Source organism: Actinia tenebrosa, unplaced genomic scaffold (assembly GCF_029948245.1).
Source record: "Actinia tenebrosa isolate PJP-AT-01 unplaced genomic scaffold, QUT_ActTen_1.0 PGA_scaffold10__47_contigs__length_13832649, whole genome shotgun sequence".
Taxonomy (NCBI): domain Eukaryota; kingdom Metazoa; phylum Cnidaria; class Anthozoa; order Actiniaria; family Actiniidae; genus Actinia; species Actinia tenebrosa.
In genome coordinates, this window is record NW_028292570.1 from 11584807 (window position 1) to 11612798 (window position 27992).

Below are 27992 nucleotides of genomic sequence, written 5' to 3' on the forward strand. Positions count from 1 at the left end.
GCAAGGAGTAGGTTAGTCTCCCCCACAGCCGCTTTCAGTGTCGTCACGCAACGCTTTCTCCCCTGAGTAGCTACTAGGAGTAGGTTGGCACTCACGGACGGACCTTTCAGTGTTGTGAAGAATCGAAAATCATGTAAATAAATAAATTCAAGAAAACATATCCTCTTCTACATTTGTTACAGAGTCTTTTAAAAAGAATTGTAGTGCTCAGATTGGCGACCCGATGCGGCTCAGCGCATATTAAACCCACACCATTTATCGTATGATTTTACTCGGCCCGTCTCGGAATCTATTCGTTCTGACTTCGTAACATTACCATATTCGGAAACGGTTACTAAGTATACAATCAGTCGAATGTGAACGGATTCAGAGTTCCGAATTTCTTTTTAGGATGGAAGAAATGGATGGAAACATAGAGTCAGGAAGCCCTACGATTGATACAGAAGATGAAGATCAGGTTTTCGAATCCAAATGTGATGAGGTAAAAAGCGTACGGTCTGGTGCGAATGGTTGGAACGTTCAGAAATTTTCATTACCCTTTTTCAACGATTTCGCTGTTAATATTCCCACTGAAGGGAATAACTAGCTCGTATTTCGGTTTTTTTTGTGAACTTGATAAACCTGATAATATTTTTGTAATTTTTGATCTAAATTTAAAGTACGAATCTGAAGATGAGGTCGAAAATGAGCGCTCAACTTCCATGGAAGAAGTACAGCAGCAAAACAAAGGTAAAAATATTAAAATTTAATGGTTTTTAAGGCTCCCTACTGAGTGAACCAGTCCTTGAAATTCGATATAGGATTACCAATCTGTCAAAATTTGATAGATGTTTTTCGTTGTCTTGTTGATCGGGGTTTTCATAAACAAACGACCTCTCTCGACCTAGAGACGAATTTGACAACATGATCGAAGCGGTAATAATTTTTATGAATTGTCGTCTAAAAAAGAAACAATTCCTAGAATTTAGTAATATATTCTTAATACTTATAGAAAAAAAAGAATATTTTGGTGCATTTTGAAATGATTTAGGATTTTTTTAGAATATTTCATTTTTAAAATGGGGATACGAATCAGTCGATGATTAATCGATCTAATCGATAATCGTTCGTGTCGTGCGGACGCCATTTGCTATCGATCGTACTGACTGTTTTTTTTAGCCATTTTAACCGCGTTTTTAATCCAAAAATAGTCTAAATGAGAGCCTAAAGGAATGAATAATCGTCAAGCTGAGGATAAAGGTACATTTTGGAGTTTATTTTAGTAATATTTGTGGCCATTTGCCTTGAATTTTGGAAGAGAAGTGTTGAGCGGCTCCCTTTGCGCTTCGTCTTGTTACTCAAATTTCAGGTATTTTTCCTTTATTTTTTTCGAATTTTTAAAATTTAAACCCTAAATCCTGATGAAAATCCCTAAATTTCTTAAAATAAATACATCTAAGATATTTTCGTAGTAAAAATATTTAAGTTTTGACTTTTTTTTAGCTTTGAGATGTAATTTTTATTTTCGTGCAACTCGGGTTACTCACGATTGATTTTCAACTTTTATCGCGAAAAAACTAAACTAGAAGAGTTTTCGACCTAAAATGACCAAATTTCCTTTGTTTAGAAGACGTATTCTGGTAAAAATTTATGGTGTCTTCTATTATTTGACAATAACAATACAAAAACAATAATAATCAGCCGAAGGGAATTATTTAAACTACGGTGGAGGAGAGTCCAATTTTGAATAAAGTAAAATCGTGATGAAAAATGACTCAAATTCTTCACTATAAATTTATACATTTTACCTCCTTTTTCCGTATTTATGGTCTTAACTTATAGATTATTCGTCTTTAGTTTGATTCTGGATTAAGATTAAAAAATAATCGACCCACGAAAATTATTTTTGTCGCGTCTACGTAAATACTCTCTGTAAAAATTTTCCGAAGAAAACCTCGACTTCGAACTTATTTTTTTATTGTTTTATCACATTATATTATTTTTGTCAAAATACACCTGTTTCCTTAAATATTCCCATCCCGGGTAATCTAGAGTTGTTTTGTTTGGGTCTTTACCAAATACCGCATTTTCTATTATTTTTTAACCAGTTCAGAGGGGGATTATAAATTATTCCGGGTTGACAACAGAGGGAAAAGCCTTCAAAATGCTCAAAAAATCCCATCAATTTTGAGGAATTTAAAGGGGATTTTTAAGCTTGATCGCAACTAAAATACAAACAATACAAGCTTCAGAAGCTAGGAATTGCTTAGAAAAACAAAATGTCGAATTCTGATGATGTTTTTCTCGATAATCAAGCAACTCGCAAACGGAAAAGGATCTTTCGTTCATTCAGCTTAGGTAAGAATTTCCACCTAAATGCAAATAATAGTTCGCAATTTGAGCTTAAAAATAAGCTTATAAATCTACCTCAATATTTCCTAATGCTATCGAAATTTTTGCAATTTTTGACTTTGAAAAATATTAATATCAAGATAGTGTTACTGTAGTTAAAAATTCAAAATGAGATTATTTATGCACTCTAAGAAATACTTAACTTTATTTTTTATCTTTTCACGCTACGTATTGCGTGCTTATTATTATTTTTAACAAATTCTTGCACATACGATTTTGACATTTAGAAATAATACATAGATTTAAAGCTTTTGTCTAAAAATCTCTGGGGATTTCAAAGACATCCATATATTGCTTTAAATATTCAAAATGCCGGTGCAGGAAATCATTTTAATCTTTCCTATTTGTATGACTGGTTTTCAAGTTAAAATACGATAATTATTATCCAAAAATGTTAAAACTGAAAGATTTGTTTTTGCAAACTTTGAATCCTTCATGTTTTGTTTTAAACTCTTGAATAGATGATTTATGCAAAATGATTATGAAAATATAAATTTTTTTGATAAAAGTAACAAAATTTTGATCTATTGTGTGATAAGGAGGTTGGTATATGGAGAATTTAGGACACTTAGATTTGTTATTCACAACAAAAAAGAGCAAAAAATAAAATAAAAAAATAGGACAGTAAAAGTGAAAATACACAGCCATTGTTTTAAACTTTTTAATGTAAAACTTTGTTAAATTTATGCCAGAAAAAGTATTTTGTTCACTAGGAGACTGTAACAGACTTGCTAAAACATAAATTTCCCTTACGTTATGTTGAGTCCTGCAGGCTAGTTGAGTTTCCTGGCTCAATTCCTATGAAGTGAGTGTCATATATCGTAAATATAAAATGTAGCTGAAGTTGGAATGAACCTCACGGAAGAGTAAAATATAAATCCAATGTTTGAATAGAATTTGTTTGCACATAATAGAGTATTTTCACTCACGTCACAAGTCAGCCATACTTGTGTAACAAACAATAGAAATTTTCTGCATAGTTTTTGCATAAAAATAGAGTTGAATTCCCTGAGGACAGAAAATGTATTTCTTTGAGTACACCAACATGGCCGCTGTGACGTCACAAGAAAAAGGTCTATAAATTAAAGTATTATGTAAAAATCAAACTCAATTATTTCGGTTTAGGAGAGAATTCTTTTCGTATTCAAGCAGTGAGCGCCAAAAACTATTTTCTTGAAGAAAGCCTGTTGTACAAGGCTAATATCTTGTTATTCAGAAAGTTTAACTTGATTGGAAGTGGGGATGACCGATGAAAGTGGAATCAAAGTGTTAACCCAAAACAAATATTTTATTCGAAAATGAGGTTTAGGCCTTCATTTGCTTATTTCCCATATATTTTCTATAAAAAAGCCTGACAAAGCAGCATTCTAACACAAATGCAACAAAACATCTTTGTACAATTTATCTTAGTACATCAGTTTCTAACTGTTTAAAAAAGGAAAATTGGGATCAAAACTCATACGAAAGTCTAGTTTTTGGTGCTTTTTGCCATTATTGCTCATTATTGAAAAAAATTTCCTCTTAATATTATTGTAGACATTTTATAGACTATGAATCTAGAATCTGTTTAATATTAATATACAGTATTTCAATCTATTTCATAACCTTGATTGAGCTTGACATGATAAATTAAATTGAGGATGAATTAGGATGGGGGGAGGGGAGGGAGGTGGTAAATCAAGTGGCTGTTCCACTATTTCCATTATTATCAGGGCTTAAAATAATGGCCGATTGATCAGTCACCGAACATGGTCATAGTCAAAAATAGTTTTAACTTAATCATACCTCATTTCTGGCTCAACGTTACTGGTCAAAATGACCAGCAAGGCAAAGAATTAACTGGACAAGTCCCAGTTCTGGTTGGACATTGTCCGATGTCCGGCTGTTATTTTAAGCCTTGATTATCGTTATTTTTCAACTCCAAAGGGTGATGACTATTCACTCAAAATAAATAATCAACAAAAAATAAATAATAAGGTAAAAGGATGCTAAGTGATGCATTTCTAGCTATCAAGCACCCCCTTGAAATCTTTTTGGTTCCACTATTTTAAATGTATTTTCTTCAGATAATACAATTATCATGTAATGTTCTAAGCACATTGTTGCCGATTGGCAACAGATGTTCTTGGCCAATCAGAGGCAAGATAGTATTTCATATTATCATATGACCCGTACGGCCCTGTGTGTGCGCTCTAATAAAACCATTGGAAAAAGTCACGTGATGGGGGCCGGACGGCTTTGAGCGAGCAGGGCCGTACAGATGTGTACGGCCCTGCTCGAATCGGCGCGCTTTCTCTTTTTTAGCTTTTATTTACTTTTTCTTTCTTTCTTTTATTTTTCATTGAATTTTTCGTGAGGATCATATGATAAAATGCTTATTGACTGATATAGGTCGGGCCGTACGGGAAAATATTTGGCTCTTGGTCATTTGTATGGACCTCGCTGCGCTCGGTCCGTACAGCATCACCTCGAGCCAAATATTTTCCCGTACGGCCCTCCTACTCAGTCAATAAGTACATAGAATGTATATTATAGAAATTATAAGACTTGGATTTAGGCTAGTTAATACTCTAGGTTCTTTAGTATTCCTACCTTAGAACTTTGCAACACCTAAAGCAAGCTAATTCCAATTCAATCTGTACATCAAAATTATGTAGCTATGCCCTGACTTTGAACATTTTAGCGGTGTTTCAGGGTTCAATCTGCGAGTTAGCTGTGCCCTGACTTGGATCAGCCCAGAGGTTGTTTCAGGGTTCAATCTGTGAGTTAGCTGTGCCCTGACTTGGATCAGACCAGAGGTTGTTCCAGGGTTTGATCTGTGAGTTAGCTGTGACCAGACTTATACTGATCAGCCCATAGATTGTATTTTAGGCATCGATCTATGAGTTAGCCATGCCCTGACTTAGATCAGCCCAGAGGTTGTTTCAGGGTTTGATCTGTGAGTTAGCTGTGCCCTGATCGACTTAGATCAGCCCAGAGGTTGTTTCAGGGTTTGATAAAAAATAAAGATTTTCTTTATACTTCTCTTTTCAGCTGATACTGCTCTGTTAAATTCTTTCTCGCGATCAAGGAATAATGATGGCACCACAGAAGATAAAGGCGATGGAAGTATGTCAAGGACTCACTCAGGTAAAAATGTGATAGTTTGACCCTCGTCCTCACATGCTTGCTTTAAGGAGCAAGTGTGGCTTGGTTGGTTAGTGTGCTGCCTGCTAAGCAAGAGGTCCATTGTTTGATCCTCAGTCACCTCACACACTTGTTTTAAGGAGCAAGTGTGGTTGGTTGGTTAATGTGCTGCCTGCTAAGCAAGAGGTCCATAGTTTGATCCTCAGTGACCTCACACACTTGTTTTAAGGAGCAAGTGTGGCTTGGTTGGTTAGTGTACTGCCTGCTAAGCAAGAGGTCCATAGGTCCATAGCCACTTGATCTGACATGGGAAAATATTGTAAACAAGCTGAAATGGTCTATTGCTCTTCATTCCCAACTCTCTTTTTATTTCATGTTCACTTAAAAAGTAAAAGCTTTTTCACATGTACGAGAGGCTAGTCAGTCCAGTGCTTAAAATAACGGCCAATCAGCTGTCAATCATGATCATGGCCCATATATTAGTTTTAGCTTGGTCAGACCTCATTTCAGGCTAAACAATACTCTGGTGAAAATGGCCGACAAGGCAAACATTTGAAAGGGCAGTCCCAATGTTTTTTTTTTAAGCCCTGCAGTTTAGAACAATAGTTATTCAAATGAGTTATGCCATATTTGAGTTCAAAGTATACATCTCCATGTTATGAGGCTATATAGCCCAAATTCCGAGATTTGATTTCTTTTGTATTTTTCTGTTATTCTTTTACATGGTATTGAGAGTGGTGTAATAGACTGTTAGCATGATGGCGTCATTTGACTCCCACTACCAAAATGCTTCCCAAATTTTCTTTCTTATTCAAATTTGTATTTCCTCATGAGAAAAGTAAGACAATTGCTGCTAATTAACTGAAAAAAATAAAGAGTGCAAGGGATTCTGGTAGTGGTAGTAAATGATGCTATAATGCAAGAGACCTTTACTCTTAGATTTGGGCCTCATCCACACACATCTGGATATTTAAAAAAAAAATCCTAAATTGAGGATTGGGCCAAACAAAAAATAAGTGTGTTTCCTGTTGTACGACAGACTCTATTTTCCTTGCTGATTTTTGCCAACCCTAATATTTTTTTCATTCCCAAATGCACCACAGGGTTCCCCAGTAAGCTCATTTCCTGTGGTATCAGTAAAACAAATCGGACCTACCGGCCCCAATTTTATTTTCCTCATGCAACAGGAAACACACTTATTTTTTTGTTTAATCTTGGCCTTCCATTCACACATATCCGTTGAATGTGCCACTTAATTGAAGACACAACTTTTTGAAACCTGGTAGTCATGGAAAGGTGAAGAGAAAGACGCTAGATATGGAAAATAATTTTTTGATAATGTATGGATATGTGTAGACAACACTGCACCTTAAACTATACAAATTAAGAGGAATTTTTTTCAATAATGAGCAATAATGGCAAAAAGCGCCAAAACTAGACTTTCGTATGGGTTTTGATCCCAATTTTTTCCGTTTTGGGTTAACACTCAAAACCTTTTTTTAACAGTTAGAAACTGATGTACTATGATAAAGTGCCTGTTTGAAGCAGTATTTTCAATCATACAAAGATGTTTTGTTGCATTTGTGTTAGAATGTTGCTTTGTCAGGCTTTTTTATAGAAAATATACAGGAAATAAGCAAATGAAGGCCTAAACCTCATTTTCAAATAAAATTTTTGCTTTGGGTCAACACTACCTTTGATTCCACTTTCATCGGTCATCTCCACTTCCAATCAAGTTAAACTTTCTGAATAACAAGATTTTAGCCTTGTACAACAGCCTTTCTTCAAGAAAATAGTTTTTGGCGCTCACTGCTTGAATATGAAAAGAATTCTCTCTTAATTTAATTGTCATCAAGGAAAATGTTAAACCTACATTCAATTGCCGAAAGAACAGAATAAGTTTCATAAAAAGGTGATTAATTTTTAATAACTGTGCTATTTATTATGACTGCCGTTAATTTTCATTTTATTAATCATTTAAACTTTCTCAGCCTTTTTTAAAGCTATATATTAAATTTACATAAAATTTTTGAATCACATTTGAATGAATAGCCAAGAGACTTAAATTGTTAAATGCTCGAAAAAAAAATTTTTTTTCAATTTGATCATAAGGTATAACTACTTGAAATGTTTTTAAGGCTCAGTAAATATCAGGGAATATTTACCTCGCCGCTCAAAGACTGGCATCTCCATAAATATTCCCTGATACTCACTTCACTGTAAACATCAATCTGTGAAAATGTTAGAGACAAACATTTTCAGGTATTATTGTGAATCCTGAATTCAGGGTTCATGCTACTCCTTGAAATCCTTGAAAACTCCTTGAATTGAAAACACGTTTTTAAGGGCGCTTGAAAAGCCCTTAAAAATAGATAAAATGCCAAAACTCCTGGAATACCCCTTGAATTTAATGCAAACATAATGCTATTTCTAACTTTCCTTTTAAAATTGATTGAAGAGTTTGCATATATTTCGTAAATAGTCTTAGCTGAATATCTGGGTACTTCTGGTAAGAATGCGTATATTAAAGATCTATTTATCTAAGCTAGTGGCCCCGGCTGAATTAGCTGCACTGTAACATTGAATCAATGTTTAAACCACGTTCTAATACAAAAAACTTTGTCCTTGAAAATCAAATTTTTGTGCTTGAAAAGTGCTTAAAAAGTCCTTGAATTTTGTAACGAAAATGTAGCACGAACCTTGTGAATTCGATTATAGTATTTTTCATCATAACAAAATTATTATAATGTTATCCATACCTGTGAAAAACCATTTTTAGTTGCTATTAATAAATTTGATTATACATGTAGCTTATAGAAATTTCCATATATATCATTATTTTCTTTACACAAATGTTTAAAAAAACGTCACAAAACTAACCTCAAAACCTGTGATAATTATCTATTATTTATGGCTAATTTTTGATTGGCTTTTTTAGAAAAACATCATTCTCTATTTTACATTAATTTTAAAATCTATTGGGGAGAATTCTTCACTAAAATCCAAACACTTAATTTTCAAATATACTAGTATTTAAATTAGAGATTTATATGCCTTGAACTCTAAATTCTATAGGTTTTTTTTTGGTACTGGTTCACGATCTTAAAGTTGGTTTTAGATAAGGGCTGTACCTACCTCTGACAGTTATCTTTATCTAGAATCTCCCAAAGTCTACCTTGAATATATTGTTGTTGGTGTTGAGCTTAGCTTGATTTTTGACTTTGATTCAATTTTCTCCTACTCAAAGCTCTTTCTGTACTTAAAAAGATAAAAATAATATTCAAATCTGGTTTATATTGACTGTGATTATGTCCAACCGAAAAAAGAGTCCTGAAAAACTCAGAGGTAAACCTCTTAATTTTTTTCAATTTTTTTTCCCTCCTTTCTTTTTACATTAAATAAATAATAATTGTAATTTGTAGCTTAAAAAATTACTGGTGTTAAAAAATTGCTAATATTATTATTATGCTCTATCTTTTTGAGTTTTCTACTAGGAAGAATTTTAATCTAATATTCTACGATTCAAACTTTTTATGATTTAAACATTCAAATTTTATTTAATCCTGAAACAATTGGGCTAGCTGATCAGTGTCAGGGTATACAGTCTAACTCATGGATCGAACCCTGAAACAACTAAAGCTCTGGGCTGAACTCAGTCAGGGCATGGCTAACTCACAGATTGAACCCTGAAACAACCTCTGGGCTGATCAAAGTCAGGGCATGGCTAACTCGCAGATCAAACCCTGAAACAACCTCTGGGCTGATCTAAGTCAGGGCATGGTTAACTCACAGATTGAACCCTGAAACAACCTCTGGGCTGATCAAAGTCAGGGCATGGCTTACTCACAGATCAAACCTTGAAACAACCTCTTGGCTGATCTAAGTCAGGGCATGGCTAACTCACAGATCAAACCTTGAAACAACCTCTGGGCAGATCAAAGTCAGGGCATGGCTAACTCACAGATTAAGCCTTGAAACAAACTCTGAGCTGATCTAAGTCAGGGCATGGCCAACTCACAGATCAAACCTTGAAATAACCTCTTGGCTGATCTAAGTCAGGGCATGGCTAACTCACAGATCAAACCCTGAAACAACCTCTGGGCTGATCTAAGTCAGGGCAAGGCTAACTCACAGATCAAACCCTGAAACAACCTCTGGGCTGATCTAAGTCAGGGCATGGCTAACTCACAGATAGAACCCTGAAACAACCTCTTGGCTGATCTAAGTCAGGGCATGGCTAACTCACAGATCAAACCCTGAAACAACCTTTGGGCTGATCTAAGTCAGGGCATGGCTAACTCACAGATCAAACCCTGAAACAACCTATGGGCTGATCAAAGTCAGGGCATGGCTAACTCACAGATCAAACCCTGAAACAACCTCCGGGCTGATGAAAGCCAGGGCATGGCTAACTCACAGATTGAACCCTGAAACAACCTCTGGGCTGATCAAAGTCCATTTGGACTGTGGTCATACTTGCAAAACTTAGTTAGCTAAATGTTTTGTCACTTGATAAATACCACTTGAAAGTGTCTTTCATTCTTTATCCAAATGCCTTGAAGTTGGTTAAAAAAAACTTAGCTGTGTCTCGTTTTTTTCCTTATTGAAACACTTTTTTTCTGTAGTACAAGTTTCTTGGAAAAATATGGTTTGTTTAATTAATTTTTTTATATGCATATTTTGCATTTTTTTCAGCTGGGGTTCAAAGCGAATTTTAACACCCTTTTTTCTCTTTATTCCAGTTCCAGATGAAGGGGGTCTAAACTGCAAGCCTGATGGTGTTATCTCTCCAAGATTACAAGCACAGAGCAGCAAGATGGCAGACAGGAAAGATTCAAATAAGGTGCGCAGCTATGCTATAATACAGTTAATTCAAAAAAAATTGTCATCAACCAACTCAAGCCTACGCGACTGGACATAAAGGAACTCTGGGTAGCAATCTTTGAAGCCGAGTTGACTCCATAATATTTTTATCTGACTAGTTATGCCTGGTTTACAGCAGGAACCTTCGTAGGCAAGCGGGAAGTGTTGAAGTAGCCGTTTTTTTAATGCCTTCATATTTTCGAAATTGTGAACTGAATCATAACTACTTTGTTTTTCTTTCCCTAAACCCAAAGACATGCATTTGATGGATTGTTTCTTGCCATTATTATCTTATTGCTAGCGGGAACAATGAATTCAGAACGAATATTTAACTGCTTCAGTGATTTTTACCCATATTCCTTTTGGTCCAGTCGCGTAGGCTTGAGCCGGTCGACGACAACTTTTTTTAAATTGACTGTAAACACTCAAGTACTTGGAAAGTACAAACTGTAGGAGTTCTATCAAGTAAACAAACAGTTAACAATGCATTTAAGCTTTATTATAAAATAATTGGAATAGTATGTGCGCTACGATTGGTCGAAAACCATGTTTGATGAGGGTATCAAAACATGCTCACGTCATCCTTTACAAATACATCAGAATAATACAATATTTTTTCAGCTACATATGGTGGTTTCCTACGCTCCTCTCGTGTTCTCTCAACATCTCACGTGTTTTGATCAGAGTATGAAACACGGAAAACCATTTCTGATCTGTTAATTCTCACACTCTCAAACACACATAACTCTCACTCCATGTGCTTGCTCTCCCATATTATAGCATTTAGAGTCATTACTGTACATTAGATTCCATGAGAATGCATTCGATGAGATTTGAAATACCCTTTTAATCTCTGCATTATTTTTATTCAGACTGAGAAAAAGCTTTCAGACAAGTCTCCAGCCATGGCCAGAAAGCAGGCTAAAGAGTCTTTGAAGGTAAGTTATATCCTAGCCCCACCCTATGATGAACCCCTCAATACCCCCTCCCTCTAATCTTTATCCCAGCCGCACCCTATGGTGTACCCCTCAATACCCCTTCCCTCTAATCTTTATTCCAGCCGCACCCTATGGTGTACCACTCAATACCCCCTCCCTCTAATCTTTATCCCAGCCCCACCCTATGATGTACCCCTCAATACCCCCTCCCTCTAATCTTTATTCCAGCCGCACCCTATGGTGTACCACTCAATACCCCCTCCCTCTAATCTTTATCCCAGCCCCACCCTATGGTGCACCCCTCAATACCCCCTCCCTCTAATCTTTATCCCAGCTCCACCCTATGGTGTACCCCTCAATACCCCCTCCCTCTAATCTTTATCCTATCCCCAACCTATGGTGTACCCCTCAATACCCCCTCCCTCTAATTTTTATCCCAGCCCCACCCTATGGTGCACCCCTCAATACCCCCTCCCTCTAATCTTTATCCCAGACCCACCCTATGGTGTACCCCTCAATACCCCCTTTCCTTAATACCCCCTCCCTTTACTCTCCATCCCCCTCCCTATCACCACTCTTGGGGGGGAAATGGAGTGAGTTAACACTGTTTTTTTTTTAACTCTCTTTACTAAAGGAAATAAAGAAGAACTATAGAATGGAACAAAAGAAAAGAACTAAAGAGTTGTCTAGTACACTTACTGATCCTTCTGTTGCTATTCTTTCTTCATATTTAAAGGTATTAGAAGAATGATTGATTCTCTTATTATGGAATCTACCATAGTGTGGAAACGCAAGGAAAAACATGCCATACAAATCACCACTATTACCATCATCATCTTCACCACCACCACCACCACCACTGTCATCACCATCATCATCATCACCATCATCATCACCACTATCTTCACCATCATCACCATTACCACCATCATCGCCATTATCATCATCATCACCATTATCATCATCACCATTACCACCATCATCATCATCATCACAACCACCATCATCATCATCACCATCATCATCACCACCACCATTATCATCACCATCACCATCCCCACCACCATCACCATTACCATCATCACCATCATCATCATCATCACTAACATTATATATTATATATCGTCATCTATGAATCACCACTAATATGTATCATAATTATCGTTGATCATGGTTATTCTTGCTCATCAGATTCGTGGAACACTAAAAGGCTGGGCTAAGTACTGGTGTGTCGTCAGGCCAGGGATGTTCATAATCTATAAAAGTGCAAAGGTTAGTTTTTAGCTAGCTAAATGTTTTGTCAACTGATAAATACCACTTGAAAGAGTCTTTCATTCTATATCCAAACACCTTGAAGTTGGTTAAATTAATATGTGATGCAAAAATTGCAAAATTAACACAACCTGCAAACTTTATATAGCTTTTTGGTGCAGTAAATTGCATTTTTCATTTTCCAGGGCCAGTGGATTGGCACCGTATTACTTAACACCTGCGAATTAATCGAAAGGCCATCCAAGAAAGATGGATTTTGCTTTAAACTTTACAATCCTTTTGAACACTACATCTGGGCAACTAAAGGCCCCAAGGGGGAGCTAGCTGGGGCTATTGTACAACCATTGCCAAAGGATCATCTAATAATGAGGGCATTGACTGAATCAGATGGTAGGGAAGTGTATCTAGTATCAAGACTCAGAATTTTTTCTTAGTGAGTCTTATAATTAGCAGCTGCATAACTTGCTTTATATACTGCACAGATCAACTCAATTAGATGAAGTATCTAGTATTGTTATCACCTTGAGTGACTGACTGTCTCTTGGTTAAGTGTTCAGGAAGTCTTGACTAGTGATAGGCCAAGTGGTGATTGGCACCTGTCAGCTTGTCATAAAGTATACAGACACGAATGCCTCATTTGACGTTATAAAATATTTGAGATATAACACATGCACTGATTGGCTGGCTACATTGTTTATATCATAATAATAATAATAATAATAATAATAATAATAATAATAATAATGTTGTGCCAGAGTGTGACTTAAAATAGATATGTTAGATAGTTTATTCTATTTGTAATAAACTATCTATCTATATATCTATAGTGACACTCTGGCACAAAATTATTCAGAATTGTTTAATGAAAGCATTATAAATAGCAGCTCTGCTTATGTCTCTGTACTGTGATATAAACACTTTGGGAGCTGGAGAACAATTGATAAGCAAGAGAAACACTGACTGTCTGATTGTCTGAATGACTGTCTGACTGTCTGAATGACTGTCTGAATGACTGACAGACTGACGGACTGACGGACTGACTGTCTGACTGACTGACTGTCTGACGGACTGACTGACTGACTGACTGTCTGACGGACTGACTGACTGTCTGACTGACTGTCTGACTGAGTGACTGTATGAGTGACTTTCTAACTAATTCATTGGTATTTTCTATAGGGAGGTGTTGGATGGATGCATTAGAAGTAGGACAACGTCAAGGATACAACCTACTGAGAGACACCAAGGGAATGTAAGTAAAGTATTTACCTTTGCTCTTTTGACATTCTTCTTGTTTGATTTCCTCTAACAGTTAATAGTGAGGTTTTTTAAAGCTATTTTCAAACGCTTGAAAGAGGGTTCTGTTTGGTATCTCCTCTCAGTTGGCTTAGTTGGTTGGACACTGGTCTATTGTGCAGAACCTTAAAGATGGATAAAAAAATCTTAAATACTTTTAGTTTCTTTACCTGTTGATTGAAACATTTGTTTCTTGTCATATTGAAAGCCTGACATTTTATTTTGTACTGTGTTATCTTGTTGATTGTGTAGGAATAGTGAATTTTATGGTAAAGATGAGGAGAACAGAGAAGAAAGAGAGCAAGAACCTACTGTACCAGGTACTATCATAACTTCTTTGTAACCTGATGTGCATATCGTTAATAAAATCTACAGATTAAATACATTTATCATGTCGAGTTCACACGATATCAGGGATTGGCTGAGGGCTCTCGACCAATCAGAATTGAGATACTTAGTAAAATGTATAATAACTATTAGCACCCCAAGCCATCAGTTAACCAACTCCTGGTCGGCTGTTGGTCGGCAGATTATCAGCATTTGGGTGACAGTTGCTATTACTTTCTTTTTTAAATGGAAGTAAATTTGAAATAAAATCTCAAATAGTAGCATATAGTGGCTAAATAGGTATGTCTGCCGTGAGAATTTCATTGTTTAGTTGCACATACTTGACTTGTTCAACAAAATTTAGCTTTAGGATAAAGATGTTATTTATATGAAGCACCAATGCGAAGAAACAAAGGGTAATTTTACCATCAGCTCTCTGGGAAAGCTGCTACTTCCAGCAGAAACGATTACTGGTAGCCATCGCAGCTTTTGAAATCTACCTTAGATTAGTTGCCAAGATTTATAAAACCTCATGTAAAGCATAAAGTGACTATGTGTCATATTTAACAATTATTCGCCGAAGGCGAAGTGAATATCAGGGAATATTTACCAAGACGCCAGGTAAATATTCTCCGATATTCACTGAGGCTGAGGCAAATAACTGTTTTAGCATAAATACACAGGTGATTCTTTCAACAACAACAAAAAAAAAAGATAAAGAAACAAGATAAAAGACATTTTTTACGGTAACAGCAACAAAAAGGCTGGCCGCCAATTTGAATTATTGCTGGAGGTGACTATCGTGTGATAGTGTGAGTTTCTCGACCAATTAGCGCGTGAGATTTTCGATAATCTCCTGTGTATTTTTACTAAAATAATAATAATGATCATGATGGCCGTAAAACATCGAGAAGGAATAAGAATAGCAGTATAGCCTCCTCCTCAGCCATCCCCTTGGCTCTTTTTGCTCCTTGGGCTTCCTGTGGCAAGGACAAAAGAGATGAAGGGGGGAATGGAAGGGCAGGGCTAAAGTTTTTTTCTGCCATAAAATTTAACACAGGGATCCCAACAGAGAATATATAAGATAGCCTGCGGAAAAAACTTCGCCTACAAAACTGCCATTTTTCCTGGCAGAGAAAAGTGTGCACTGCATAGAAATTAATTGTTTTTGGTGCACAGCTCATTGTGGTTAGGATTTGTTAACTCAAGTTTTTCCTGGAAATTATTTTATTTCAAGAATTTCTTCCTTTTCTTGATATTCCATTTAGATGCTGATGATGGTGAAGATAGCAACGATGGGTTGGTGAGTGCTTTGATTGCTATATAATATTCTAAAATTCATTCATAACTAATTGTTTTCTGCTGATTTCTGATTGACTCAACTACCCAAAGTTGGAATGTATTGTTTTTATTCTACAATTTAATTGGTCTTGCTGTCTAAGTGGCCCCAGTTATAGTAGTATGATTTGAAAACAAGCCAAGCTAGTATTTGTGATCCATATGTCTCACTTGAGAATAGGCCCTTTGCAGTTAACAGTCACGTGTCTTTGCTGGTGAGCAATTTTTTAATATTTTTTTTAAAATTGGTGATTCTTTTTAGCTACTTGTAAAGAACTGAATGAAACGATGTACTGTAACCAGTGTGTTACAAAATGCAGTTTTATTACAAACTCTCGAAACAGGTTGTAGAAAGTTTGTTTGCTCATCAGTATATTTCACCCATGGGAATCAAGACGTTCATTCATTTGCTCTCAGTGAATTAATCAGCACGTGATTACTGAGCGGCAAAGGGCCTATTGGAACCAGTTACGTATGTGAGCCATATCTCTTACTTGGGAAATAAAGGGTTAGTAATGAAACCCTGCATGAAATATACCATAACGATTTTCATTTTGTGTGTAAGAGTATTTTGGTACCAATATTTTATTACCAATATAACCAGAATACCAGGAAACCAATGAGAACGCTGGGGTGGTCATGACAAGGGGGCGGCATGACCGGTTACTTATTATTTTATAATAATAATATAATAATAATAATGACTTTATTTAAAGAGGATACACTCAATTGAAGAATCGTTGTCGGGTTCAGAAACATAGAACATAGAAGCTGAGACCGAAATTGCACATGGGAAGTACGTTAATTAGATGCATGCTGTGACTGGCGACCCATGGCATCATCCACTCTCAAACGCATGTCTTCTGAATACTCGTTTGGCATTCTAAACCGACTGCATGGATGGAGCAAATGAATAAGTTATGATATAATTATGTCATTTCCCATGTGCCATTTCAGTCTCAGCTTTAATGTTCTATGTTTCTGAACCAGACAACGATTCTTCATTTGAGTGTATACACTTAATAGTGTAAATACACTAACAAACTTGTGGTCCTTAATTGCAGGAGAAGTCAGATTCTGAAAACGAACAAGAAGGAATAGTCGAACTAAATAAACACGGTAGGGTTTTAGTTTCTGTCCTTTGAAAGAGTTAATTTTGGATTTCAAGCTAGTTTACTTATCTAGTTTTGTGACATTTGTTTTAATACTGCATCCTACCTTCTCATCTTGTGTCATTTCCCATTTTATCTTTCATTTTTCTATTCCCATTTCATGCTTCTTGCCGTCCAAGTTCTTTTTCATAATTTTGACCTCCTATTTGGTTTTCAAACATTGATTCATTTTGTCGTCGCATTCCAACGATCCAACTTCATTCATATCACTTACCATTCCATCCCATGCATTCATTTCCCCTTTTCCTGCTTCATTTTAGTTTTTATCAATTGAAGACTCATTGAAGTCCGAAATTTGTTTTTCGAAATAGAACCAGAAGAAGAAGAGCCATTTGAAGAAACAAGCTATGTAGAAGAGAAGGGAGAAGAATATCTAGGACAGGTATGGCTAGGGATGTAGTATAGGCCTTTTGATTCAACTATGAGTATGGGATCGAATACGAGAACGAGTTTTAAAATTGAATCTGTGCGCGTGGTTAACACTAAATCGTAGTCGATTTACGATTTTTTACAATCTAAAGTTTCATTCTACGTACACGGTCATGACTACAAAAAGATAGTGACTATATTTAAAAGTTAAAAACTTGTACTTGTACTCATTCTCGTACTCGTTGTTCGATCTAAAGCTCTCTAATAGAGGCCTTTAGCACGATGTTCTTATCTCAAACCTTTGCAATACAACCTGAGATATCTAAGCCACAGGAGTACACAGCTTCTGGAAAGATCATTTTTATATTCTAAGCTGTATTCAATTACTTATTCGCTATCTATTTTCTGCTGCTAATACAGCATTATTATTCTTGTATCGTCACTTTATACTTATCATTTATCTAATCCCATGTGAAGGGTGGTATTAGTGTTAGGGTTAGACGCAGTTGCATTAGACGCAGTTTAGGGCAATTTTGATATCGCTGATCAGAATCTGCTCTGAGTTATTGCTCATAAATAACTACACTAAATCTGTTAATACGTGTATGTAATGCTTTAATTAATAGGAAGGTGAAGCCGTCGAGGAAATAGAAGATGACAATAAGAGCATTATATGGGCCTTGCTTAAACAGGTAAGATTATAGACAGACAGACAGACAGACAGTAAGATTATATACTTCTCCCCCCGTCCCCGCCTCCCCCCGTCCCCGCCTTCCCCCGTCCCCGCTTCCCCCCGTCCCCACCTCCCTCTGTCCCCTCCACCTCTATCCCGCATCCCCCTCAGTCCCTGCCTACCCCCGTCGCCGCCTCCCCCCATCCCCTCCAGCTCTATCCCGCATCCCCTCCACCTCTATCCCGCATCCCCCTCAGTCCCTGCCTACCCCTGTCGCCACCGCCTCCCTGCTCAGGGTTACGCATTTACTTTTAGTCCAGCTTGTAAGGATAACATTTTCTTATTTGCCTTATTAAGTGTAATTTTTGTGAGATATTGATACTGTTTAACTGTCTGTCTATCCATTTGTTTATCTGTCTGTCCATCTGTCTGTCTGTCTGTCCATCTATCTGTCTATCTGCCCATCTGTCTGTTTGCCCATCTGTCTGTCTGCCCATCTGTCTGTCTGCCCTTCTGTCTGTCTGCCCATCTGTCTGTCTGTCCAACTGTTGGTCTGTCTGTCTGTCCATCTGTCTCTCTGTCTGTCCATCTGTCTGTCTGTCTGTCCATTTTTCTGTCTGTCTGCCCATCCGTTGGTCTGTCCATCCCTGTAAAACTAATATCTAAAGCAGAGTGTGTTGAATATTTCAGGTCAAACCAGGAATGGATTTATCCAGAGTAACCCTACCAACGTTTATCCTGGAACCTCGGTCCTTCCTGGACAAGTTGTCTGATTTCTACTACCATTCTTATATCTTGAAAAAGTAAGCCCTACAATACATTAAAATATGTTACAATACATTAAAATACATTACAATACTCTTAGGCTACGTTCATAATGTATGGCAGGGGGGTGGAGGTGGGGCAGGGGAATTCTTTAAATGACAAAAAAGACCCCCCTTGAAGTCCCCCCCAAAATAGCAATATTTTGGTTAAAGGACTGGTCAGAAAGTAAAGGAAAAGAGGGCCATGAAAACCAGGATGGTTGCCATGGTTTCCTTTTTTAAGCCTCAAATAAGCATTAGGTCATGGGAAAAAAAACCCTAGTTAGGGCTGGCTTCTCTTTTTTTAAAGACCTTATATAGGGGTGGATCATAATATTATTGGGTTTTACATTAGGGGTTGGTCACCGATTTTTCTTGTCTTTTGATAATTTAACACCCCCCCCCCCCTTACTTTGTGATCAATCCCAAAGCTATCAATGTAAGTCATGTTGCCATGCATGTCTTTCTTTCTGGTATCTTGTCACAATTTCTTGATTAAGTAAAGTGAGTATTTTCCAAGCATGGCCACCATTGAAACATTTATTAGAATGTGTGACTCAGTTGCTTCTCTTGTTTCAGAGCTGCCAGTGAAGACCATGCATACAGCAGAATGAAAGAGGTGGTCAGGTGGTATCTGTCAGGATTCTACAAGAAACCAAAGGTGAGATGGGATCCCTGTGGAAAATGGATGGAAAAACACTGTTGAACCCGGATACTCTGGGAAACCCTAAAATTTCAAGATATGTAATCATTCGGAATATTTCTAGCAATAATTGATTGAAAAACTATGCTAGCATGCTAGCAATCACAAAAGCTGTTGCATTAAAGTGTGGTTTTCACTAGCCACATAAGCATAAGCATAAACACAGACATAAGCGTATCAAGCCCACTCACTTCTCTGTTGACATCTTCACTGTGACATAAGCACAAGCACAAGGATTAAAGCAATCTCCTATTTATGCTTCTGCTTGTGCTTATGTTGCCTTATGTCATAGTGAGGACGTGTTCTTGTACTTATGTTGCCTTATGTCATAGTGAGGACGTGTTCTTGTGCTTATGTTGCCTTATGTCATAGTGAGGACATGTTCTTATGGTTATGCTTATGTCATAGTGAAAACCACGCTTAAGTAATGATAAAAATTGCCTTGAGAATCGATAGTAGCCGTACAGCTTTAAAGCAATAAAAACGAATGCATAACACAATGCTTCTGTCAGAGGGATGTAAAAGGAGCACAGGGAACCCAATATCTTTTTTTGCTTACACTGTTGCATTAAACTCTGTTATTCTTTTATTCTCCCTTGCCACGAGGGTTTTCTTTGGGATCTCTGGTTTCCTCCCTCTGTAAAAATCAACATGTGAGTTGAGTGTAGTGTGTTGTAATTAGTGCAGTTTTCGTATGACTGTGAAAAGTTCATGGCACGAACACGGTCGTGACACAGCAAGGGATACGCCAGACAAATCACATTGCACGAGAATTTACTCTCCATCCAATGAATTACCCGGAACACTGCATAAACACGGCGCGGACACGGTCACTTCAAGATCACGGCACTTTTAGACCAATCATATTGCGCGTGAAAAAAAATCAGCCAATTAAAATTCTAGAAAGCATCACGGTCACGGCACGTCACGCTTACGGCACTGAGCTTTTCACAGTCATATGAAAACTGCTCTATAGAATGTAGTGGTAGTGCGTGTGGAGGGAACCCTATGAAAGAGCCCCCTATGGGGAGTGGTGTTTGTAAAATATAAATTTTTAATTTAACTTTTTTAAAAATTTTATTACAGGGACTCAAGAAACCCTACAATCCAATCATTGGAGAGATGTTTCGCTGTTACTGGAAAACCCCTACTGGAGGTAGAACCTTTTTTGTTGCCGAACAAGTATCCCACCATCCCCCAGTGTCGGCATTCTATGTTTCTAATCGCCCTGATGGTTATGTATTCAATGGTTCTATCCTGGCCAAGTCTAAATTCTATGGTAAGATAAGTCTTATGTCAGTATGCTTTCCTATAACACACACTTGTGTTTGAATGACACTCTAAATTCTATAAACCTCTTCATCTTGGGTATAATGTTTTCCCATTACAGACCACGTGTCATTCCCTTGAGAATAAGATTCTTTATTTGAGTTGTATCCATATTCATGTGTCTTCTCATGTGCAACCGTTAAACAAAGAAATGATACTCTAGGGAATGACACGTGGTCTTGAGAATAAGATTCTTTATTTGAGTTGTATCCATATTCATGTGTCTTCTCATGTGCAACCATTAAACAACAACAAATGATACTCTAGAGAATGAGACGTGTTCTTTAGAATAAGATTATAGATTCTATTCTTCTCACTTGTAAACGTCAAACCACAGGTAATTCCACCTCGGCTATCTTGGATGGCAATGCATCACTGACATTGCTCAAGTATGGAGAGGAGTACCTCATGGACATGCCCTATGCACACTGCAAAGGTAAGTGGAATACTCCAGTTTTGAGTTCCCTGTTGCTCAGGGTTAGCCTTAACTTTGTGTATAATATTCACATGTTCCAGTGAAGGTCCGTGGAATGTCAAAGCGTTTGTATTGTTAAAGTTGTGCATTCTTTACTTTACTGTTGGTATTTGTGAATATTTAGACACTGATACGAGGCTAACCCTGAGTAAATGAGTCTGTAATCAAGGAACACAGTGGTAACTTGGAACTCGAAAAAGGACATGTATGTTGTCCCCTGACCTAGATCAGCCCAGAGGCTGTTTCACGGGCAGAGTAAAAACATTGATATCTTCATTAGTGAGGATACAAAAAATATGTCACTAAAGTCCCGGATGTAGTTTGTATGCAAGTGAAAATACAAAGTGATGTTTTCCCAGTAAGATACTCAATGTCTATATGATATTAAATTATTATTGCTCTCTCTCTCCAGGTATATTGATTGGCACTCTGACTTTTGAGCTGGGTGGAGTAGTGACCATCAACTGTGAGAAGACTGGTTATAAAGCTGAAATAGAGTTCAAACTCAAGGTTTGTGTTCATCCTTATGAATAGACTTGCATAATAATCATATACTTTATGACCAGCCTACATGTGCAGGTTGACAATCACCCAACAATTGCTTGACACTTGCACATCACTCGTCTGACACTCACTGTGACACCCGCCCGACGGCCAACTCACCACCGATGTACCTTTCAACCCCTCTTAGCTTACGCAAAGGGGCACAAATCATGCCCGTCTTGGTACATATTTCATTTCTAAGTATTTTTAATGCATTTTTTAGCCATTCTGGAAAAAGAGTGGCGAGTCTAACTACATATCTGGTAAAATCAAGATGGGTAAAGAAACCCTGTGCAAGATTGAAGGCAAATGGGTAGGTATAGTTAACAGTTGTCATGCTAAGGGGCATGTAGAACAGGGACCCTAAAGAGAGAGGGGTATTTGCCCCCACCCCCTTACTCCCCCCTGTCATCCCTTCCTATGAAATCAAGACGAGTAAAAAAGCCCAGTGCAAGATTGACGGCAAATGGGGGATTATAGCATGTAGAATGGGGGTGGGGGGGGGGGGGTAGGGTGTTTGCTCCCCTACCCCCTACCCCCTCCCTCATTTCTCATTTCTTCCTACGAAATCAAGATGGATAAAAAGCCCAAGGTTGTGCTTCATATTCCGATCTAAAAGGAAACTACATTTTTCAGCTGTGAATATATTACATTTTGCAGCATGCTACTTGGTCTCAGATTTCAAATCTTAGATCTCCGACCGACAATGCTTCCTGGAATAGATGTATACTGTACACACAGAAAGGGGAAAGACTTGATTTATTTCATTTTATTCTCATTTTGATAGTAAAGTTCACATTTTTATTTTCCAGGATGGTGAAATCGTTATTGAGGACCTGAAGTCGTCTAACACTTTCGTAAGTATTGAGCTAGTTTTTGGTCAGTTTTTTTTTTCCATTTTATCTCTGTATTTATGTCTGTTTGTGTGGTTACCTTCCCATCTGATCGTCTATCTTTCTATTTAGCTGTCTGTCTGTCTGTCTGTAATTCTGTCTGTCTGTCTGTGTTTCTATGCTTCTTCATGCCTCCAATTTTCTTCCTCTATCGACCTGTGGCCACTCACCTGTCTGTCTGTCCACCCATTTGTCTAGCAATTCATGTCTGGCCACATATATAATTGTATCTGTCCAACCATCTTTCCAGTCTGTCTGTCCGTCTGCCTGTCTGTCTGTCCAGCCTATATTTAACAATTATTTGCCGAAGGCGAAGGGATTATCGTGGAATATTTACCGAACCGCGAGTCTTCAAGTGGCGAAGTAAATATTCACCATAATCACTGAGCCTGAAGGGAATGATTATTCTAGTATAACTTTATGCTTATATATCAGAGAAAAGTAGAAATTCAGGATAAAAAACGTTATAGTATTACTTCCGATCTAGAAAACTTTGGAAAAGACAATGAAATCCTTTGTCTTTTACTAAATTTCCCTACATTTAATATATGCGACAGGGAAATTTAGCAAAAGACAAAGGATTTCTTTGTCTTCTAAATTTCCCTCATGTTCTGCATCCGGGAAATTCGGGTTTGTAAAGCCCTCGGAAGACAAAAGAACCCGAGGTGATCCTTTTTTACTCCGACGAAGGACTAGCGTCCGAAACGCCAGTAAGTTTTTTCATCTTTTCACGGTGTATAATTTACCTTTTTATCATTACTGTTTCATTAGAAACACCGACGCAGCTCACACTAGTTTTTAGCTAGTTATATCTTCGGGGTGATCATGTTATTACAACAGATATTAACACTGATTGTCATACCTTTTTGTCTAGGATGAGGAACCTTTACCTGATCTGTTCTGGGAGCCAACTCCTGAAGTAAAAGCTCAAAGACTCAAAAGATACCTGGTTGACTTTGATAGTCAGAAAGATCATGAATCTGAAAGGTAAGGAACTGATATCACTTTTCTGCGTTTTAGCCATTCCGAGTTCGAGAAAAACTGGGTCGAGTTGGGATGGCAGTGCATTGTGGGATTGTTTTAGGGGTCGAAATAGACGCCGCAATTCAAAGATAAATAGGCCTTTTTGTTGCGGGCGTCATTTGCCATTCAAGACCACGTGTCATTCCCTAGAGTATCATTTCTTTGTTTAACGGTTGTACATGAGAAGACACATGAATATAGATACAACTCAAACAAAGAATCTTATTCTCAAGACCACGTGTCATTCCCTAGAGTATCATTTCTTTGTCTAACGGTTGCACATGAGAAGACACATGAATATGGATACAACTTAAACAAAGAATCTTATTCTCAAGACCACGTGTCATTCCTTGGAGTATCATTTCTTTGTTTAACGGTTGCACATGAGAAGACACATGAATATGGATACAACTCAAACAAAGAATCTTATTCTCAAGACCACGTGTCATTCCCTAGAGTATCATTTCTTTGTTTAACGGTTGCACATGAGTAGACTTAAGAGAATTACACGTGGTCTGAAAAGGGAAACTAAAGAAGTCTATTGCTGAGCTTTGTGTCAAAACAATTTGTAGAGTGACTGTATTTTGGTGTAAAATGATAGTATTGCGTGACACGTATTTTGTTTCTTTACAGACAGTGGATCCACGTCAGCAACGCAATCAGGGCTGCCGACCAGGTACGAATCTCCCCGCCCCTCCCTTCCCTTAGAAGTCATACCAAGTATCATTATTCCCCTCCACCTTCAATACTTTCTTTTTATATTTATACCTTAGATAGTTCGTTGGGATTTTAATTAATGGAAACCAAAATCTCAGACGTCTAGAGCCCTTTTCTCGCTTTATTATGAAAAGGTTTATAAATAAATAAAATAAATCACTTTTATTTGAGTGTCTAGTCGTTCTAGCACTTTCTCACTAATTGAGGACACTTTTCACTCACGCACTACCACTACATTCAATATTCTATGCACACAACGCTTAGCTCACATGTTGATTTTTACGGAGGGAGGAAAACCAGAGAACCTGGAGAAAAACCCTCGTGGCAAGGGAGAGAACAACACATCAAACAAACTCAACTCACATGTGGATTTTTATGGAGGGAGGAAAACCAGAGAACCTGGAGAAAAACCCTCGTGGCAAGGGAGAGAACAACACATCAAACAAACTCAGTTTACATGTGGCGACCGTTTATAACTATATCTGTGATGTTGTTTATTAACAGGAAGCCGCCACAAGAGAGAAATTTACCCTGGAAGAAGCACAGCGAAAAGGACATAGAGAACGCAAAGAGCAAGGCGTGGATTGGGTACCAAAGTTATTTGAACAGCCACCAGACGCTAATGGCGCTGTGAATCGATGGGTCTACAAATACACCGAGTATGTTCATCCATATTGGTTTAAAGCTCTTTTTTAAAATAGTTTTCCTTGACTTCACTTATCGGTCACACTTCTCGATAGTAAATAAATAGAAAGCGCGCGCGTGCCGTGGGCACAGCCACCAGACGCTAATGGCTCTCTGAATCGATGGGTCTACAAATACACTGAGTATGTTCATCCATATTGGTTTAAAGCTCTTTTTTAAGATAGTTTTCCTTGACATAACTAATGTCACACTTCTCGATATTGAAGAAATAGAAAGCGCGCGCGCGTGCAGTGGGTACAGCCACCAGACGCTAATGGCGCTGTGAATCGATGGGTCTACAAATACACTATGTTCATCCATATTGGTTTAATACTCTTTTTTAAGATAGTTTTCCTTGACATAACTAATGTCACACTTCTCGACAGTGAAGAAATAGAAAGCGCGCGCGCGTGCTGTAGTTAGTTATAAAGCACACGCGGATTTGGGGAACGCCAGGGAAGTTTTAGGAGAAGCACGACACGTAACAGAGAGCTTCTCAACACTTCTCCAGGGTTCTGCCAATCCCCAAGTGCTTTATAACTCCCCATAGCACAGCAAGCAAGTTTTTTATTTCTTTTGTAAAATACAAATTAGAGCAAGTAATATTTTGGATACGAATAGACCGTTTTCTCAAGGTTTCGCATCCAACTTGACGGGCCACAAAACTGAAAAACGCAAATTCAGTAAAATTGAGAAGACAGTTTTCTATTTAAAGAAGAACAATAATCGATTTTATGAATCCTTATTGAAAAAATTTAATAGCAATGTACGATAACTCTCGTCATACCATAAAGCTCGTGTTCTGGTATCGTGGCCCGTCAAGTGTCATAAATTTGGATGCGCACGCAACCTTGAGAAAACGGGCTACTGAAGAAATAGAAAACGCGCGCGCGTGCTGTGTGCTGTCATAAAGCACGCGGGGATTGGCAGAACACGAGAGAAGTGTTAGGAGAAGCACAACAGCGTAGCGGAGTGCTTCTCAACACTTCTCGAGTGTTCTGCCAATCCCCAAGTGCTTTATGACTGCACACAGCACAGCAAGCAAGTTTTTTTTTTCTTTTATAAAATACAAACTACAATAATAGATAGGAATGACGCAACTGAAAGTGCGCGCGCGTGCAGTGTGCTGTCATAAAGCACGCGCTCCAAACCAATCAGAGCGCGACATTCATAACAGTTATTTTATAATACAAAATAAAAATGCGTGCGTGCTGTGTGTTCTCATAAAGCACTGATTTTCTAATATTTATTGGTAAATGTTTTGGTGTTTCCCTACTAGTATACGTCCATGGGACCCCATGACAGACCTACTGGAATACGAAAACAATGGAATCATCAAGACCCAGTACCGCCTCAAGGCGCCTATGGTACGCACCACCAGTGTATTGAGCGTACACCTGCCTGGCAAGAAACCATCCAAGAGAAAACGACCCTCTTCTGGACGTTCAAGGCTTGGTGTTGCTAAGGGATCGAGAAGGAGCTCCGCTGACCGGTCAGGTGGATCTACGCCCGACCTCGAAGGGAACACCAGTAGTATTGAAGATGAGTACGATGATGTTAGTGTTAAGGAGGGAGTAGACTTAGCAACGCTAGAAAAGGCTATCCAACCGCTGAGGGATTCGCAGAATGAGTGTGTGAAGCAGATGCGCGCAATCCGCATGGATCTTAGAAAGCACTATACCTCCCATCAAGACGAGATAGCGTCGCTACAATTCAAGGATTGGATAGTAATTTTCCTACTCGTAGTCTTCCAGGGGGTATATCAGTGGTATATGAGGTAACCATAGTTACCGTTGCCCCTGGTAACAATGAAACAAATAGGAAAAATGAGGATACCAGAATTTGAAGAAATTGGTGAATTGATATGAGACGCTATCCCTTAATCATGTCATGGGCAGTTGCTATAACAACAGTTGTCTTGGTAACACTGATTCAGCATTTGAAATGATTGAATTTATAAGAAAGAAAAAAAAGAATATATATAAAATAATTTTTATTCTTAAATGTGAGAGTAGATTTAGTTTTCCCGTGGTCAAACACTTTAAGCAAATGTTAAAAAAATTATTGTCTAGATGGTACTTTGGTTTAGCCTGAAACAACAACAACATCTGTAATGGTCAAAGTTACGGCAGAGCTAAGGGAACGTTCATTTTTTGTGGGCATCGGGGGGAGGGGGGGAGGCTGTTGGGAATTGTAAGTAAAGGAATGCATGATCCTTTTCTCAAACTTAATATTATTCTGTGGCCCCTATAGGCCGATCTTTTTTTACGTTTTTACCTCATTAGCATTTTCAAGCTACAAGCAAACTGACTCCAGAAATCGAAAGAGAATGTCTTATTTAGTAACTACTAATTTTTTTGAAAGACTTGTCACACGACCATACATTTCTTTGCAATTTACAGTATTTTTAAAACAATTGTACTCTCAAAATATTGAATTTATTACTCTTACATTTTCAGTAGTTACTAAATAAGACATTCTCTTTCGATTTCTGAAGTCGGTTTGCTTGTAGCTTGAAATTCTTTTTATGCTAATGGGGAAAAACGTTAGTTAAGATCGGCCTATTAAAACAGGATAATTTAAAAAAAGACATTTTCTATAAAGCTAATTATTTTTGAGGTAGCCCCTTTTAAACTATGCCATATTTTCTTACAGTAGCTCCCCCTAAATCCCACCAGAGCCTCGTGCCTATAGACCAAATTCAAAACTTGCACCGATGTGAGGCTTAAGTTGTGAACAAAGGAATCTGGCGTGATTCGTGACTTTTGAATCACGCCAGATTACTTTGAGTCACGCCAGATCCCTTTGTTCACAACTTAAGCTTCACATTGGTGCGAGTTTTGAATTTGGTCTATTTAAAAATGAACGGTCCCTTACCAACTCACATATTAGCTTCACGTCTTGACGTAACTTTTAAAGAAGAAATAATACTCAAGGGATTGATATTTGTGATTTATAAAATACTCAAGGGAGTGGCATATTTACAATGGAAAATATTACTATAAATGAGAAATCACTCGTAAGGAATAATACTCAATAGAATTATTCGTGACCAGACAA

The 27992-nt window shown here is 37.6% G+C and overlaps 1 protein-coding gene across 3 annotated transcripts; it reads left to right on the forward strand.

The window, feature by feature from the left end:
• Nucleotides 1-345: 345 nt before the first annotated feature.
• On the forward strand, nucleotides 346-27992 carry LOC116299192 (oxysterol-binding protein-related protein 8). 3 transcript variants are annotated; one of them, XM_089026953.1, is made up of 25 exons: nucleotides 346-481; nucleotides 660-729; nucleotides 5425-5520; nucleotides 10260-10360; nucleotides 11253-11318; nucleotides 11953-12054; nucleotides 12510-12590; nucleotides 12776-12980; nucleotides 13767-13839; nucleotides 14136-14203; nucleotides 15479-15513; nucleotides 16613-16667; nucleotides 17032-17102; nucleotides 17716-17781; nucleotides 18453-18565; nucleotides 19145-19226; nucleotides 20355-20547; nucleotides 20935-21033; nucleotides 21485-21582; nucleotides 21839-21928; nucleotides 22428-22472; nucleotides 23383-23495; nucleotides 24165-24207; nucleotides 24753-24907; nucleotides 26212-27992. In XM_089026953.1, exons 1-25 carry the CDS (start codon nucleotides 392-394, stop codon nucleotides 26711-26713), a joined length of 2712 nt encoding a protein of 903 aa, XP_088883079.1. In that variant the 5' UTR covers nucleotides 346-391; the 3' UTR covers nucleotides 26714-27992. The 3 variants fall into 3 exon arrangements, with proteins under 3 accessions (XP_088883079.1, XP_088883081.1, XP_088883080.1); XM_089026955.1 differs by lacking the exons at nucleotides 346-481; nucleotides 660-729 and adding an exon at nucleotides 1117-1239; XM_089026954.1 differs by lacking the exons at nucleotides 346-481; nucleotides 660-729 and adding an exon at nucleotides 2129-2337.

Coding starts and splice junctions, on each gene's coding strand:
- LOC116299192 (XM_089026953.1), top strand. CDS start 392: ATGGAAGAAATGGATGGAAACATAGAGTCAGGAAGCCCTACGATTGAT. Junction 19,227..20,354: donor GATTCTACAAGAAACCAAAG/GTGAGATGGGAT, acceptor ATTTTATTACAG/GGACTCAAGAAACCCTACAA. Junction 20,548..20,934: donor GGCCAAGTCTAAATTCTATG/GTAAGATAAGTC, acceptor GTCAAACCACAG/GTAATTCCACCTCGGCTATC.